An 18460-nucleotide genomic window follows, 5' to 3' on the forward strand; every position below is an offset into this window, starting at 1 on the left:
CATGCTATGAGGTTCTACTGGTACTGAACTAAATGTGCACAGTGATGGAGGGCAGCAATATCTCAGGAAACTAGATGGTTGGGCAATAATCCACAGTCACTCTAGGTGCTCTGGGTTCCTTCAGGAATTACTGACATCTGTGGTTTTAGAAAGACTGAGGACACTGCCTCTTCTCTCTCTGCTCCACCATCTTCCCCCCTCCAATTTTTGAAAAAATGTCTTTAGAATAGTCCAGGAAGTAAGATCCTTTAAGAAATTAACAGGGGATTCCAGGTCTTACTATTTTGCATTAGTTGTGGGATTTTTTTTTCATTGGTTAGTTGGTTGGCGTTTTTTATTTTGTTTTTATGGGTTGGGGATTTTTGTTTGTTACTTTTTAAAAATTTTGTTATTCTAGGTCCAGCTTCTCTTCATACTGCATGTAATTTTTTTTTTTTGTTCTGAACTTATCTCTTTAGGAATATAAATACAATTTTAGCCAAAATGTGCTGCAAGTTGAAGCAATCGTGTTGTAGTTAGTGTAGTTACTATGGATTGATGGACAAGATAATACTCCTGATCAAAAGCCCTTTTTTGGGGTGGAGCTCCTTTCATGTCTGGAACAATCCCTGCTAACATCTCCACACCAGTGGCTCTCTCCAGCCCTCTGAGGATGGAGGGCTCTCAGTCTCCCCTGAGAGAAGCCTGTTTCCATGTGATTACCAAGGCTGATGAAAACTCTTTAGAAGACTTAAGCAGTATCTGAGCTCCCCTAGGAATGAAGGACAGCTGGGCAACCTAGCTTGTGTCATGCCCACAGATCATCCCCCCGAAGGCGGTTCCCTGGATGGGCTGTGCAAACTGAAAACCTCTAGAGCCCACAGCAGTTGACAGATCCTACAGCTCCCACAGGGCAGGATAGTAAGAAGGTAAGCCCAAGCTAGCAGATGGCATGGTCCCCTTCAAGTCAGCCACAGCTGTCCTGCCTCCTTGTTTCTGTGGAGATTTATGGCTGCAGGGATGTTGGACTTGAAATCCCAACTCCTGCCATGTGTGTCTATCCAGGTTGAGGAGATTTTTCTGCCTTTTTTGATTCTGCCTGTATATCTGTATGTCTGCCTGCTGTTCTTTGTCCCAGGTCCTCAGCCATCCCTGTACCTAGGTATTCACTTAGTGTCATCTCATACCATAGATTGATCACTGGACACAGCGGCAAGGAAAGCTGCAGCTCAGACTCTGGAAGCTCCTTGGTTCAGAAATATGAAGTCTTGAAGGTCCTGAATGTAACAGATCACTTCTATTGAACTGAATTTCAAAGTGGCTAAAGGAATCTGTACAATTAACGCACATTTCCTCAGTTTAATATCACCCCCTAGTGTCATTTGGGTCCAGTTTCCAGTTACATTTTTCCAGACCAGTCTTGATTTCTTACCTCTTCCCCCCAGTAGCAAGAGACATGCCAGCAGCCATGCTCCTGGGAAAGTGACAAAGCAGTATTGAGCTCAAGATGTGAATTCGCCAGGACATCAGACTTTAAATGTTTATCCCAGGGAGTTAAGGAATCTTTACAGGTTTCTTTTATGTCTGTCTGAAAGTCAGACATATAGGCACGTACAGACAGTAATACAGTTGCTTCTTCTACCTTCCAGCAGTGGAGAGCAATGTTTGGTGAGGACAATTTCACTCCTGATGCCGTATTTGTAGCAAATTGGTCAGAGAAAACAACTTAGTTGGAAGTAAGACCAGACAGATACTTTGAATGTTAATAAGTCACTTGGACTGCATGACATCTGCCTGAAAGTCCTGAAAGAATTCAAATGTGAAACTGTGAACTGCTGGCCAAGTTGTGTAAGTTGTCTGTCATTAGAGTCTCTGTGCCTGAGCACTGATGGACTGCTGAAGAATTGAGAGGTAGGCAGGAACCATCATTTGGCCTTGTTCCAAGGGTACTGGTAAGTGTTGATGGCCCTGACCAGCCTCTCCTGAGTCTCCATCTGCAACATTTGCCTATGGGATCAGGAACCCCATTTTACCTCAGCCCTGGGTTTTTAGTCCCTGCCTGAGCTGTACTGTGGTCTGTCTCCATTTCCCAATAGCCATAGACATTATTTGTCTGACCCCTGGCGCTTGGACGGACTTCCTGGCTTGACCTCATATCTGCCTGGTAATAACTGGACTGTGGCTGGCACTGACTGCCACTGCCAGGACTGACCCTGGCTAGCAAACCAACTTCTCGGCTGGACCTTGGATCTGCTTTGCCACCACAAGCTCACCTGATACTCTGGACTCTCAGTGAACATGGAGTCCATCCCTGGGACTGTCTGCTCTACCACCTTGTGGGAAACTATGAGACAAGACTTGGCTGAAGAGACCTTGTCCTGCCATCCTTTTCTCCCTTATCTCCTAGATCCCTGATGCAGCTGGCCCACCTCTCTGCCCTGACAGAAAAAAGCTTTCCCAGTAAAATATTTTATCCCTGCCCCACCACTGAAGTCCCACTTTTTTTTCTGCAAGTTCAGCCTTTTTTTGCTGCAAGACATCACCACAACTCTTCCCTTCCCAATATCTGTCTCCAAGTCACCTGTAGCCCCAACCAATTCAGCCTCCTGCAATGGCACCATCTTACCAGGCTAGGGTGGGAGTTGCAAGCTGAGTTGCTTCCTGAACAGTCCCTAGATGTACCTGTAGTAACAAACAAGTCATTAAGTTTCAGGGAGAGTGCTGATGTACACCATGGTTAATGGATATTTTACACTGTTTTAAGCCTTGGAGGACAGGCTGGGAGAGATGGAAAGGTTAAAAATACAGCTATTGTGGATCCCTGTCCCTGTGCTGGGCTGGAAGGGCACTGCCCCAGCATTGCTCTGAGGCACTGGGATCAGAGCTCGTGGATTCCATTGGATTATCACTGCCTCTTGCAATCATTCTGCCCTCAATGCACCCAACAGCAACGTGAAGGGAGTAGGTTGAAGTGGGACTGAGCAGAATGTTTTGAAGCAAATACCCAGGTGGTCAGTGGGTGACCAGAGGTTTCATGTGTGAGGATTTTGACAAAGATGGTGAATATAGCTGGGAAGCACTTCTGGGGAGCAGGGCCTGGGCTCAGTATGAGTGTTGTGTTAGCTGGAAAGTGAGGTGGGACATTGTACGGCACTGTCAGGAAGACAGCCAGCAGATTCCTCAGTGATGGGGTAGCACTGAATGACCTCAGAGCACAAATGGTCTGTGCAGCTGGTGGACTCCTCCAAGCACCCTGCCTGTGCCAAGGAGAGCTCAGGGCCCCAGCTCTCCTGGGAGGCAGCCCACACCTTGTAGTACCCCACAGATTGGCAGTACCCTCCCCTGCTGGGGCTGGGGGGAGGAAAGTGTTGGCAGCTCACACAATTATTAACAGAAGAAGCAGAATGGCAACAGGGAAAGTCAAAGAGTGATTGCCACCCCAGTGTCAAGGACAAAACTGGATCTGAAAAAGGCTGAGCAAAATTTAGTGCTGGAAATGAAGAGATCATGACTGCTCTGAAAAGCTGCTATCAGAGATGTTCTGAGTAAATGCTTATGGTCAGTTTGAAAATGTAGAGACAAACTGAACATTGCCATAGACTACACTATTAAAAGAGCAATGCCATTTTAGGCTCTAGTAAAGGAGCTCGATGTTCATATTTCAGCAACTTTCTCTCACAGATCCCCTGTTGATAAGCCTCCATACCTCCAGAGTGCTCTTTTGGAGTCAAATGGCATCAAATCTTCCATCCTTGTAGATATTGTTGGTGCCTCTGATAGTACAGAGCAGGAGCTAAAGAGCCATGTGGGGCTGGGTAACTCTGAAAAAGGAATAGAGACTTCCTCACTCAACTCCTGTGGAAATCATCAGAGTTCTTAGCCAGGGATACTGTGACAAAGAGTTCACACTAAAGCCAACACTTGAGAAACTAAGTGTCCTGCTGAACGTGTGTTGGAACAGCTAGTTCCTTCTGTGGTTCTTAAGGTACTTGCTGGAGTATGGTGGATTTCTCTTTGAAGGGGCAGTGTTCCTTCACATCCATACATCTGGCATCATCTGACTGTAGAGCACTCACTATTAGAAGATCAAACTTGATCTTTTAGAGCTGTGTACAGCTGCACTTGAGCTGCTACTGTTGTGATGTGAGTGAAACAGCCTGCTGTGTGTCTGCAGAGGATGAGCGATAAGGGAAGAGAAAGAAGGATGAAAAGGAGAGCCTTTCTTGACTATGTCCCTTTACTGTCGCTACTTTAGTCCAGCTGTTCCTCATGCAGTTGTCACTGCTATGACTTTGTGACACCGGCTGCCATGTCTGGCACTTGGAAATGTTCATGTTCATGTTCTATTATTATTCTGTGTATTGTATATACAGAGCCAGACATGCAAGAGACAGGATATTCATCATGCTAAACCAAACACAATTCAGAGGAGGAAAGGGATGCATTTTCATACAGTATTTTTTACTTATCACAGGCTATCCCCAATGCTTGTGTGTGTTACTGTAGTGGGTTGACCCTGGCTGGATGTCAAGATACCCACTGAAACCTCTCTATCACTCCCCCTCCAGCACTGGACAGGGGAGCACTGGACAGGGGAGAAAAAATATAATGAAGGGTTCATGGGTTGAGATAAGGACTGGGAGAGATCACACATCAATACTGTCATGGGCAAAACAGGTTGGAATTAGAGACAGTAATTGAATTTTTTGTTAACAAATCGGAGCAGGATCATGAGAAGAAAAATAAGACCTTAAAAAACACCCTCCCCACACCCCTCTCTCCTTCCCAGCTCTGCCTCCTTCACAGCCTGGGACCAAACTTTCCAAGACACTAAGGCAGTTTTGGTTACATCACACGTCCATATTGTCAGTGTTGACTCTGACCAATATCTTGGTTGCCAGCTGGACAAAACATGTGCAGCATGGGTAAGAGAGGTGTAGGTGTTAAATTACGGAGGTCCTGAAATGCACCAGTGTGGACTTCATTAGTGGTGCAGCAGCTCTAGGGCTTCCAACAGCTGCCCTGTGCCCAGTGCTCAGGGAATGGAGGTCAGGGATTCTCAAACACACATGTGATCCACAGTACGTGACATATTCCCTGTTATGCAGGACAAGCCTTGCAGATGTAGTGTCAGATGAATGGCAGGTCAGGGTCAAGCCCTCAGTGAAATTGCTACTTGTCAGAGTACTGCAGGTAAGGCTGTAGAAGAGGTCTCTTCTCTAAACCAAGCCCCTCAGCAGGTGCCCATCTCAATAGGAATGGATAACAAAGGAATTCTGTCTTTCAAAAAATTAACTGGAAAATCAGAAAGACTACTGTATTTTGTTCCTAGATCTGGAAGCATGTTTAAGATATCACATGTTTAAGATAGTGATTGGAGAGAAGGAGAGAGGGACAGGGGGAGTCAGGGAACCTGGGCTCCTTTCCCAGCATTGCATAGTAAATGTAAATTGTAGCATGTCCCCAGGGACATTTTTCAGGTCTGACTTGTCTCTCAAGTAGAGGCAACAGTCTCACACTTTCCACTGAAGACTAGATTATACTGGGTCCCTGTTCCTGGAGAGCAGTGGTTACACTATACGATTCATACCAGTGCTGTGTTCTTGGATATTGGATAGGTTTCTTCTGTACACTCACATCACCCCTAGCTGCAATGCTCCTGCCTGTAGGGACTTTGCACACTGAAGGCTGTTCCCAATCACACCTTCCAGAATGGGTGTGAAGGTGCAGGCTGGAAGGGCTCAAGACCTTTAGGCCATGAGCAAAACAATCTGTCTCCCCACCTCTTATCCAGAAGCACAGGGACAGCTGGGAGCCTGACTATGCTACTCCTCTTGCCCTCTAATTTGCATCATCTCTGAGTGGCAGCAGACTGGCTCTTCACATGTCTGTGCTGGCACTGAGTCCAGTGCATCTCACCTTGTTGCCCCTATGTGGGGCAGAGCACTGAGTCACAAGCCCTTGGTATAATCATTCTCCCTTCTGAGATCAGGTGAGAAGGTTCAGTCCTGTGCTGGAGACACAGAGTATTTCTGTTTATAGGGGCTGCTCTTCTCTCTTCTCTTAGACTATCTGCCACCTCGCCCAGCCTTCCTCACAATTCTGTGACCTCAGGGAGTGCCGAGGCTCATCACTAGAGATACCCAGCATGGCTCTGGCTCTAAGGAGCAGGGAGGCCAGTGCTGTGACATATACACGTCACAGCTGCATGCACCACTGTTTCAGATACACAAACTGATCCACGGCCTTGAGAGAAAAAAAGCAGTGTTTAAGGACCAAGATCTAGGACCTTCATGGTGTCCATGCACCCAGGAGCTGCTTTCATCTCCATGCTCAACTGGAAGAAGGAGGACCTTGGCACAGGAGTGTACTCTGGGGGCAGGTACTGAGAATACATGACATGCTTGCAAGTCATTGTAGTTATCATTAATAATTCCAGCTTCACCATAATGCTCTGTAATACTGGTGTGTGTGAGGACCCTGCCTCACCAGGTCCCAAGAGAGGTCCTTGACCCAGCCATGGTTTGTGCCTGGTCCCTGATGCTCACTGACACGGGCACCTTTGGTAGCCAAGGACAAGCACTGGCAGCCCGCGGTCGTTCTGATCCCTGCCATCAGGAAAGGACTCTTCCTTGGCACAGCCCCAGAGCAAGGACCATGTTCCAGCCCAGGGAGCTGCTTTGCTCCCTCAGCTGTAAGGAGAGCACAAGCTGGAGCAAAGGGCTGAACAAGGTGGGTCTGCCAATGGGTCCCTGGGGGTTTACAATGCTCTGGCTAGAGCAGAAACAATCCCACTCCGACTCCTGAAACACATCCCCCTCCATTAAGAGGGTAGATGGCTAATCCTTTCCTCCCCCCTTTCCCCCTCTTTCCCTCCCTCCCGGAGGTCACCTTCAGCGGGAGGCAGTGTGCCCCCAGGCCCAGAGCCATGGGGACGGGGCGGAGCGTCACGCTTAGCCCCGTAGCGCCTGGCAGCCCCTCCGCCTGCTGGCGCAGCCTGAGCCCGGCGGCTGCGGCGAGGGGAGCGAGGCAGGCGCGGCTGGCTGCCTGTGCTGCGCTGCTGGACAAGGTGAGAGGCTTAGTGCAGCCGGGAAAGGAGAGCGGGAAGTTACAGCGGTGGCACGATGAGAGGGGCTGGACAGGCATATAAAAGGGCACGCACCCCTCTCAAACTGGTTTTGGAGACTTGAGCGTAGTGTGCCTGCACAGTGCGGAATGCACCCATTTCCCACGGTGGGTTGATGGAGAGCTCCTTGGTGGCTTTGCCCAGGAAGGTTGCTTTATGTCCGCTTGTGTCCGGTGGACTGGTGCTGCGGTACTGGCGGGTTGGTTGGGAGAAAGGTGTGATGGGGCTTGGTGGCAGTGAGATTGCTGCCGGTTTCTGCCCCAGGAGGCTGCTGTGCGGAGGCTGAGGGGTGCTGCTTGGTGGGGAGAGCCTTACGGGGCTCTCCGGGGAGGCTGCTGCCCCAGAAGAGCAATACGCAGTTCTGCTGCCGGGACAGTCCTGCCGTTCTCTGCAGCGAGGTTAAGCACTAGCCTGCTGACCAGTTCTAGAAAGAAGCTCATAAATCTACTAGCAGTAAGGCCAGAAGCAAACACTGCGATAATCTGTTCTTATCCCTTGACGTATTAAACGTGGTTTACACCAGAGTGGACCTTTTAGGGGGGAAAAAAGTTCCATTCTTGAGACAAAATTTATGGAGATTGAAGGATATTCTTCCACACTGTTTGATGAGATTTTTAGGGGCAAATATCCTTCTTCACAAAATCTGCACCACAACGGAGGTCTAAAATGGCCTCACTTCAGCTTCTTCTCTTGGTTTTATAATAATGCTTTTACCTGATTGGGAGAGCCCTTTTTAAAATGTTAGTACTCAGAAAGGTTTATACAGATGATAGAGTAACTTCTTCACTATCAGTTTGGTAAGATATTAAGACAGCTCTCCTGGAAGTTTTCCCTGTGATTTTCAGCCCTGTTGTCATGACTTTCTCTGGTCCTTTTTCCATCAAACTGGGGAGAGCACTGTTAGCTTGTTAAACTGTGGGCTCACCGGTATCATTAAAAAGGTAGAAAACATCCAGTAGCTGGTTGTGTTGATCTATCAACTGGCGTCCGGAAGAATTCAGGAAATTTACTCAGGCTTTCTTCACATCAATATATATTTAACATTTCAAGAAACATCATAAAAAGGTTGATAAAAAAGAATGCAAAGCAGAGCAAATGGAGAAAATGCATTTATTATAAAAATGCAAATTCCACTGGTGTGTGATATTCTCAATTGTAGTGCAGAAGCTGTTAACAGGTGGCCAGCTCTTCAGAAATACAGCTTCCCTAACTCAGCTGATTTTCAGAGATTAAATTTCAGACTGTCTCATGGCATCTGTATGTAGGAACCTCTGCAGAAAGTGGAGTTCACTGTAAGAGGCACATCGCCTCAGAACAGATCTCTTCTTTTGTTACAATCATCTTAGCCTACGTAAAGCTGAACAGCTGCCTCTATTTTTTTTTGTTTACAGTGAAGCTTACTTTCTTAATTTAGCATCTGGAAAATGCTAGTTTGCCTCTCAATACTGACGTTTCCTGCATCTGATTCTTTTCAGGCATTCTCTTCAGGAGAGTGAATGCAAAAGTGGAATCTGCAACATCAGTAACCCTAGTACTGTTATGCTCTTAGACTTGTATCTGTATCATTAAGATGTGTATCTATATCACTGTAGATTATTTCTACTGCAATTCTGTGTCATCCAATGTCTTATGGCCTGCAAAGGAGGTGAGGCTATACCAGATTTACATTTCTGGTGCCCATTATTATCATAATAGTGCCCATTAAACAGCATGAAGAGCCTAGATGTGTCTGATTAATACGACTTTTTTTCTTTTCCTGTCACGCATCCAATATCAGACTAAAATCCTGACTTCTTTGGTCATTTGAAACACCTTTGTATGTGTGTGTGTGTGTGTGTGTGTGTGTGTGTGCATGCACTAGTTTTATGAAGCAGTACATCATCTACCCAAACCCTTTCTGTGCCATTTGCAAATATTTTGTGGATGATTTCAGTGTTTTCTTCTAGGTCACTGACAAAGGTAAAAGTATTATAACAGAGTCCAGGATTAAAAAAAAATCAATTGTATAGGGTGAGAACAAGAATAAAATACAATATTTTCCACTATATTCTGAGCTTTTAAAAATTAATTAAAAAATGTGGCTTATTGATTTAGACCAATGCCAGGATGAATTTGTACAGATAACTTTCAGGAAACAACCAGTGAACGGGACATTTCTGGCAGGTGCTTTATGAACCAATACCGGGATGAGAACTGCTTCAAACCAACAATTCAGAGGTTGGTGGGAAGTTCCTGCAGGTGGGGTCCTTACGCAGCCCCTAAGCAGGAGTTTGATAACAGCTGAGTGAAGTGATCTGAATTACTTGGTACACTAAATCCATTTGAGCAAAATGTGCTTTACTAAAGGTAGTGCAAAAATATTCAGGTAGAAGCAAGGCAGGCAGCCTTGGGGACATGAAGAGGAAGTGGATTTTTTTCCCAACACTTCCCAGTAATTTGGAAATAATTTGGAAAAACTCTGGACTCATAATGGATATATAAGGTAGTGCAGCCTGTTTGTCATTCCTGCAAAAAGAGATCTTGGGGCCACAGCATGAGGCAGGGGGTAATTCTAGCTGAATGTGTGACAGGAGGCATTGCCTCCAAGACAGTCAGGATTTTCGCATGGGGTATGGGGAAAGAAAAATGATGAGGCTTTAAAAAAGAGCCATGAAACAGATCTGAGAGCTGGATGATTGGGTTGGACAATCTGAGAGCTTAGTTTGACAATTAGACAGAAGGTTATTTGAAGGCATTGAACCAATAAGTAGACTGAGAGGTGTCTTGATCAGAGAGCATAGAGATGCTTATTCTCAATTCAAAGTGTGCCCACATCTTCTGGAAGCATCACATCTGTTTTTCAAGTAATTAATGCCGACACTACAGACACACAGTGCTTTCTGAAGCCTAAGAAAAACATCGGTTAAATGCATAGCCTGAGCTTCAGTCTGATAGTTTTACTCAATGTAATTAATTGGAAATATGTTACACTGGATATTAACACTGGAAGAGTCTCAAGAAATTTAACAGGTATTAAAAACCTCTTTTCTCTATCTGAGAAACTTCAGCAGCAGGTTAGGTAAATTCCTATTAGGGTATCATATAAATGTGTAACCAGAATGTTCACATTGGCATTTATAATTGACCAACTGTCTTTGGATCAAGCCTGAACGACTTTTTGTAAGAGATGCCCCAGATGCTATTTGTTATTTGGTTTGTGTTAAGGCTCTGTAGAAGGTCAGACAGGGAAGTGGAGCCCACACACCATAGGCTGAAGGCCATTTTTAATAGAGTATCTTTGATATGAGAAGAGGCTGAAACAGCTGAAACTTCATCTTGAAAAAGAGAAGGCTCAGAGGGGATCTTATTGGTGTATATAAATATCTGATGAGAGGGAATGAAGCAAAGGGAGCCAGACTCTTCCAAGCAGTGATCAGTGATGGGAGTCTCCATCTGTGGAGATATTGAAGACCTGGCTGAACGCCTTCCTAGATAATCTGCTTCAATCACTTCTGCTTGAGCAGGGGAATTAGATTAGATGATCTCAATAGGTCCCTTCCAACCTAAACACCCATGTGATTCTGTCATCAAAGCACTGTCTCTGTTATACAGAGATCACACTGGCTTTGGCTTTTGACATGTATGAAATGCTTTTTTGTACTAAATATATTTCGGTTGAAGACCCAGAATAACATTACCTGGACTAAGACATTGTATCTCCATAGGCTAGATCCTCCTCAGTTTCTGAGGTTGTTCAGAAACATCTTGTGATGGCGTAAAGGATGTGAGCTTTTTGCTGCCGTAATTAGACATTCTTTTGCGGAATTAAGGGTTCTCACAGTCAGCAGCCTGGAAACAAGATGTCTAGCAGTGATGAAGCACAGAAAGGATAGTGGAGGAAAGAACAGTTTTGAATAGGACTTTGCCTGCTGCCTTCAGTACAGCACAGCCAAATAGTGAATGCATCCTGGCCAAGGCCCTGGTGACCTCCTCCTCAGTGCTTGTCAATCTGCAAAGGGAAAATGACACTTTAGAAGGTATCAGAAGTAGGTGCAGAGCACCCAGGCACACTTTACTCAGCAGTGACCCAAATTTGATCCTCACTTACCTACCTAGCTAATCGCAGTGGCATCTCAAAGAAAGACCTGACAATGTAGACTATTTTCTCAAGTGTGGACTTTGTCTTGTAATTAATGACTTCAAGAGTAGCAAGGGCCAAAGTATGCAAACTGTTCTGGAGTGACTGCAGCTGGGGCTTCCTTCATACGGAGCCCTGATCAGACCCACAGGCCGTCAAGAAACTCTACCCATATCCTCCGGATGATCTGTTCTTCCTAGCTGGCTCATTCACTTTAGTGCTCTAAGCTGAACCTGGACCATTTGCCCTCCCATGCCAGTGGGGCCATGAATGGAAGTATGGATCCATTCCACCTATGTTGCAGTTGGCTTGAATTGTGGAGTGGAAAGATACAGGAGTTTTTGGGATTTGGGTTGTTTTGGGTTCTTCTATTGCAAAAGCTTATGGACTGAAATGTTTTGACTCCCTAAAGTGAAGTGGGAACCAAGAACATAGAGAAAGACACATCCTCCCATTCACAAAAACAAGTTTTCACATAGTGAATAGGAAAGAAGTAATGAATCATATAAAATGGATAAATCATGCTATAAATAATTCAATGCAAATAAAAAAATACTAATTAATAAATATTTGAAAAGCATGTAACTATTTAATAGTACTTAAAGTTGATGCACCAAGATTGTAACCTTTGGGCTAAATAAGCAGTAACAAGTGGCCAGCATACAAGGGAAGAAATTTTATCTAACTCAGGAGTGAGAATTTCAGTTGTCTAAGAAGATTGTGAACAATTTTCTGATAAGAACTTTTAAGTGACCATGAATTTGATATAGAAGAAACACTCTCTTACAGAAGAGATATTTCAATTTTTTTTCACAAGTATTGATATAACGTGTTCTTCAAATGACAAGCAGGCATTTCCCCTGTTGTTCCATTCCCTATTTAATGTGGCTTTAGCTTATCTAATATCAAAGGGAGGTCTATGCCTTTCCCAGGTCTATTAAATTTTAGGTTTTTTCTCTATGTTCTGCCTAAACCTTTCTCTCTATAGCACCTAAATGTGGAAGCACCAGTTTGGAAATTCTGTTGGCCTGGTGGGTCCATTTGCGGGTTCTGAGATGCCCTTGCTGTCTGGAACTTCACAAGTCCTGTTGGCTGGGCAACAAACAGAAGGACATCAAAGCAAAATCTCTAAAATACTTTCCAGACCCTCTTTCCCTGTGAGTTCTCCCCAGCCTTCCATTTATCCCCTTCCATGCAAGCACTTGTTCATTGTTGTACTCCCTACTGACTCTACTATTTTTGACTGCTGTTGGCTCTTACACCAAGCCAAAGCCTTTGCAGAAAAGTAGAGCCAATTACTTGGCACTTCTGAATTGGATAAGATTTAGAAATGCAGTCTAGAAGAGAGGGAAGAGAAGGGGAACTTTCCTGCAAATAGTCCCAGGCTTCTGAACAAATCCAGCCTTTTTGTAGCTTTCCTAGGTTTAGATACCCACTTTTCTATATTTCTTTATTATGAAGAATGTCTGGATTTAGCAGCAATGGGCTTCCTTTGCAGAAGAGAGATGTGGACATACTGGAACAAATCCAGTCTGTGAAGATAGTTCACATGTTGGAGTGTCTCTCATAGGAGGAGAGGCTAACAGAGCTGGGACTTGATCAGCCTCAAGAAGAGAAGGCTTGAGGGGATCATCTGATTGATGCAGATGAATATCTGCAAAAACACACAGCCAGGTGGATCACAGTATCAAATGATACTGACTGACAGAACAAGAGGCAGTGGGCCTGAAACAGAATTTCTATTTAAGCATAAGTAAAATATTTTTTACTTCACCACAAAGGTGATCACTGGAACAGGTTACCCACAGTAGTTGTGATCTATGTCCCTGTAGATATTTAAAATTGGGCTGGGCACAGGACAACCCGCTCTAGTTAATCCCTCTCTGAGCCAGAGGTTGCAGTAAGTCATCTCCAGAAGTACTTTCTGGCCTTGACCGTCCTGTGACTGGTTCTGTGACCTTGCTCCAAAGCCAGGAGGGACTCCTAGGCCGAAAGAAGGTGCATTGTTCAGAGCACAAGGAGGTAGACAGGGAGATAGTGCTGCCACAGAGGCCTTAAAATGCTGGCTTGTAGCTGGCTGGGGGAACTGAAAAAGCACTTCTCTGAAATGGGTCAGAAGCAGCTGTCTATAGCTCAAAATGCTATTGAAGTCCTAGCTTACTTCCTGAATAAGTTTCTTGGCTGCACAGATGAGTGGCTTTAGGTCAGAAATGTCATCAGGCATGTGAGGTACTGAGCTCCCTTCAGCTTCCTCAGGGCACTCTGCCTTTTTTGCCACATGCTAGCTGTGCCTCTGCTTAAGGGACAGGTCTGTCTCAGCTGCTAGCTCAAGGGCTTTCTTCACTGAGCAGCAGAGGTGAGCTGAGTTGGGTGACACTTGAAAATCTGGGACTTTGTTAATGTTTTGTCTATTGCCTAACATTAGTCAAAGGATTAGAGGGCTGAAGGAGGTTCCCTTCAATACAGAGACCTTTACTATGATGAGGGGCTTTGCCCAGAAATGTGCTGTATAAAAGTGGAAGTTCAACTCCAGCACAGCTGCAAGAGTGCTCAGTCTCCAAGTGGCAGAAAAATACCCTGCCATGCCATGGTTGTGCCGCATGTCTGATCTGGCTTTCTCTGTGCATGCTGTGATGTTCCTGACTCTGTCTGTGGTGTTTCTGCAGCTCTCAGCAATGGCCCAGAGCTCAGCTGTGACAGCAGCAGCAGCAGCAGAGAGAGCAGCACCAACCAAGCTAGAGGAGCTCCTGGAGATCACCGCTCAGAGCCTGGTGCGCGCTGAGGTGGCTGAGCACTATGAGGTTATTCGGGAGCTGGGCAGGGGCAAGTATGGCCATGTGATGCTGGTGACCCACAGGCAGAGAGGTAAGGAACTGACTGTGCTCTGTGAACTACTGTGCCTTGTCTCCTCTTCACTCATCTCAAGACCAGGCACCATGTTGGGGGGATCCCCAGGGAGGCTGTCAGGACAGAGACTTTCCAGCCAGGAGCCATCCCATTACATCCAGCCAGGGAGCAGGTGATGCTGGGGGCAGCCCAGAACATCCAGCAAGGTTGTAGTGATAAGGCAGGGAGTTAATCCACAAGTCAGGATCAATAGAGTTCACAGATAGGCAGCAGCATGGATGTGATATAGGTAGAAACCAGCAGTCCTACCACAGGTCTCAGTCAGGGAGCCCCAAGCCTGAGCTGAAGTGGTGCCCTAAGGCCCATGGACAGAGGGTGTGCATGAAGGTCATGGGCTGGCCATATGAGTGCCCTGACACTGCTCCTTCCCAGCAATCCCAGCTCAGACTGATGGGCCCACATGTCCTGAATGTCTGTACTCTGCTCAGGGCTCTTGTGCATGCACTGACTGGCTCAAAACTCACACCAGTGGCAGTTCCTGTTCCCAGACCTGGTGTCCACAGGGTAAACCCACAAAAACTTTGGACTAGAGACCTCCCTGTGGCTGTGACTGTCCAGATCTGTGGTTGCTCTGTCCTGCCTTGGTGTGAGTGATGTTCAGAGGAGTCTAACGCACTCTTCCCATTCCCAGGGACTCCTATGGCTCTCAAGCTGCTACCCAAAGCAAGTACCAAGCTGCAGACCTTCCTGTATGAGTACTGTGTAGCACTGTCCCTTGCCACCCACCCTGCCATCATCGGCATGTTTGGAATTGCCATTGAGTCCAGCCAGTATTATGGTTTCCTCTATGAACCAGCGCTGCACAAAGACCTTATCTCTATCATCAAACCCCGTGTGAGTGTTGCTACAAGGCCATGGGGACTGGGGCTGAGCGTTTGTCCCCTTTGAAGACTGGCTGGGTCAGAGGGAGGGAGATAAAGGCAATGGGCTGTGGGTCCATCTGGGGTCTGCAGCACTGAAGCAGCCTCGGGCTCGCAAGGTGAGAAATGCAAAGGTCTTTCCCAGTGCAGAGCATCCTGGTGAGAGGCCAGCTGGCAGGGCTGCCGAGGTGCCTGGTGTGTTCCATCCTGCCTATGTCTTTCCCCATGCAGGATGGGATCCCCGAGCCGGCCGCAAAGCAGTGTGCCAAGCAGCTGGTGAGCGCGCTGGAGTTCATCCACAGCCGGGGCCTGGTGTACCGCGACATCAAGCCTGAGAACGTGCTGCTCTTCGATCCCGACTGCCGGCTCGTCAAGCTCACTGACTTTGGCCTCACGCGGCCCAAGGGCACCAAGCTCAAGCTGGTGGCTGGGGTAATCCCCTACACTGCCCCCGAGCTGAGCAACACTGCTGATGCCCAGGGGGTGCCCATCGATGCCAGCATGGACGCCTGGGCCTTCGGGGTGCTGCTCTTCTGCCTGCTGACCGGCTACTTCCCCTGGGAGCAGAGCCTGCCAGATGACCCTTTCTTTGAGGACTTCATGCAGTGGCAGGAGACAGGCCTGGAGAAGGACGTGCCCCGGCACTGGAAGCGCCTGACAGCCGAGGCTGCAGGGATGCTGCGGAGCCTGCTGGCTCTGGATCCTGCCAAGCGCGGCCCTGTCAGCGGTGTGCTGCGCTATGTCGACTGTCCCTGGCGCAGTGAAGAGGCTGCTGTGAAGTCCTAGAGCCTGCTCCCACAGCAGGAGGGAAGGAGCATCTCAGCGTGCAAGGGGCTTCAGGGTTTTGGGCACCGTGGTGGCCTGGGTGTGAGAGGCCGTGGTGGCCCAGAGAGCAACTTCTCTGCAGCACTGTCCCTGCTGCCACAGAGTCAATCTCCTTCCCCAGCTGATGATTCTCAGCCCATGACTTGGTATTGCCCAGTGCCACCTCCTTGTATTTCTTTAGGGCTTTAAAACATCTCCTTTCTCTTGGAGATAACTGTCGTGTGAAGCACCCACTTGTTGCCTGGCCACAGGAACTCCAGGGAGTTTGCTAGACTGCAGCATTCTGCCTTGTCTCAAAATAGAGCAAAATATATACTTCTGTGTTTCTGTATGTGGCTCTTTTTCCCTTATAATAAATGCCTGTTGGGACCTCCTTGCTGTCAGAGAGCAGGGAGCGGGACAGAGCTTGCAGCAATCTCAGGACAAGCTGTCCAAGGCTGGGGCCATCTCTGAATGCTGCCTGGGTCTGCACCAGGACCCTTGGAAGGTCACTTCAGGCTGGTGGGGTGGAGGTGCTGGGGAGCCCCCAGCACGTGGTTGGGGAATGGTTGTGGTGTTGGTTATCTCACCCCAGCCCAAGCACATCTCTTCCCTTGTACTGCTTTTGGATCCTAAAACAATATCCTTCATGCTCTTTTAGAGGCCTGGATACCCCTCTAGAAGACCTTCCTTCTTCACTTTCTTATCACTTCTTTAACCCTTCCCTACACACACACACCTCTCCTAATGCCCTAATATCCTCCTAGGTGCAGGTTTTAATCCTGAAAAGGGGTAGCAAAGAGAGAATTAGCAGTTAGTAGCCCTTCTTACTTTCCTGCCTCTTCCCAATCCCCAGGACTATGCTGTTGGTAATAACCCCTTCCAGAATTAACCTCGTCCTTTTGCTGGAAACATTCCCAGCTTGATTTCCACTCTCAGGGTCTTCATAACTTCTAAAAATGCGGTGTCCCAGCACTACACTTCTGGCATCTCAGCTTTTTTTTCATCTCAGACCCTTTCCTGCACACCCTCTTTCTTCTATGCTTCCCCAGCCTCTAACTATTTTTTTCCAGCTTCTTCTCACCCACTGGCATTTTAGCATTACTTAACTTCCCTACTGACATTCCCTTTTTACTGCCCATCACCTGGTAAACACCTTTTGCTCACTCCTCTCTTTGTAACATCACCTCCTTACTACTATTTTGTCCTGTTCCTGCTCTCTATGTCACTTATGCCTTGTGTCTTCCTTCCAAGTCCACAACCTACCTTACCAACCAGTATCATGCTCATACTGTCCAAGATAGTTTTTTTCTGCTTGCTTCTCTTACAATTTTTCAGTTCCAAAAATCATAACTGCTGCTCACTTCTGGCCTGCTGAGATTTGGCTCTAATTACTCTTTGATTACTGTTGGAATAGCAGAGGAATATTAAAGTGCCAGCACAGTTCCCTGTATTTAAAGTGGAGAAGCCTTAAGAACAATGGATCTAAAGGCCAGGTAGCTGGCAGCTGTCCAGTGGAAAATAATGGAAAATTTTTTACAGATGTTTGCTAATAGAGAGCTACAGAACAGCAATGCGGCTTTTTGGAATGAGATGTTCAATTTTATACTAAAATTGTGTTTGATAAAGTAAATTGATAGTATTATGGTACAGAGTTTTTGTAAGGCATGACCTATTTATAAAAAGAGAATTATGGTATTTGTATTGATTCAGAAGATAAACTATGAAAAGTCCATAAAATATAGATTACATGGATTGAAAACTTTCAATGGACAGAAGAATTTTGTGCTTGGAATGCTCTTTGGTTATTTTGTCTGGTTTCTCCAGGGGTCAGTTAAATGAAAACTGGTTAACATTTCCAACCATGGTTTTAAGGGAAATGCAAAGCCACTGCTGGTAAAACCCTACAAACGACACAAACATGAATAGAGTGGTAGCAAGAGGAACAGGCCACTCAGAGGTCTGGATAACTCGATAAATTGTCTACATTCAAACAAAATACATTTTCTTACAGGCAGGAGTAATAATCAGATAGGAGCACATAGGAATAAAAGCCATCCTTATAGAAGGGCCCCTAAAAATTTGCCACATCACAGAGTATACACAAGATTACATGAGTTCTTATTGTGTTGACCTGTCAAAAAAGGCAAATGGGCTCCTTAACAGCTGAAGAGAGGTAGACAGTAGGGATGGTCAAATCTTCAGGAAAGGCAGCTAAGAAGATTCTTGCTGGCCTAAATATGTGTGTAGGAAGTAGGAGTGAGTGATCAGTATTTGATATCTCTTGGGGAGATCCTGGGTGTGGCATCACATTTGCAGGCAAGCTGGAAAATGGGAGACAGCTCAGAAAAGAACCATAGTGGGACTGTGGTTTAAGGCTGTAAGAAAGCCTTAAAGAAAGCAACAAGCTAAAATATCTAATGTAGGAAGACTGGATGGTGATTTGATTATGGTATGGAATATTGAGAAGAAAATACCACCTACTAATGACCTATTTTAATTTAAGAACAATCCAAGAGCAACCATGAGAGGTTGAACCAAACTACTCTGGTAGTGAGGCTCTTGCCTACTGAAAGAAACCATCATATGAACAGAGCCTGAGAGAATGAGGAATATTCAACCTGGAGAGGAGAAGAGTCAGGGTGGATCTTATACTTCTTTATACTT

The 18460-nt window shown here is 46.3% G+C and overlaps 1 protein-coding gene across 1 annotated transcript; it reads left to right on the top strand.

The window, feature by feature from the left end:
* Nucleotides 1-6272: 6272 nt before the first annotated feature.
* LOC146441670 (serine/threonine-protein kinase SBK2-like) lies at nucleotides 6273-17426 on the top strand. The gene is made up of 6 exons (XM_085049843.1): nucleotides 6273-6361; nucleotides 6945-7048; nucleotides 8581-8636; nucleotides 13889-14087; nucleotides 14761-14963; nucleotides 15221-17426. Exons 1-6 carry the CDS (start codon nucleotides 6273-6275, stop codon nucleotides 15773-15775), a joined length of 1206 nt encoding a protein of 401 aa, XP_084905969.1. The 3' UTR covers nucleotides 15776-17426.
* The last annotated feature ends 1034 nt before the right edge of the window (nucleotides 17427-18460 follow it).

This window comes from Lichenostomus cassidix, chromosome 2 (assembly GCF_008360975.1).
Source record: "Lichenostomus cassidix isolate B80296 chromosome 2, HeHo_3.0, whole genome shotgun sequence".
In the NCBI taxonomy this organism is placed as follows: Eukaryota; Metazoa; Chordata; class Aves; order Passeriformes; family Meliphagidae; genus Lichenostomus; species Lichenostomus cassidix.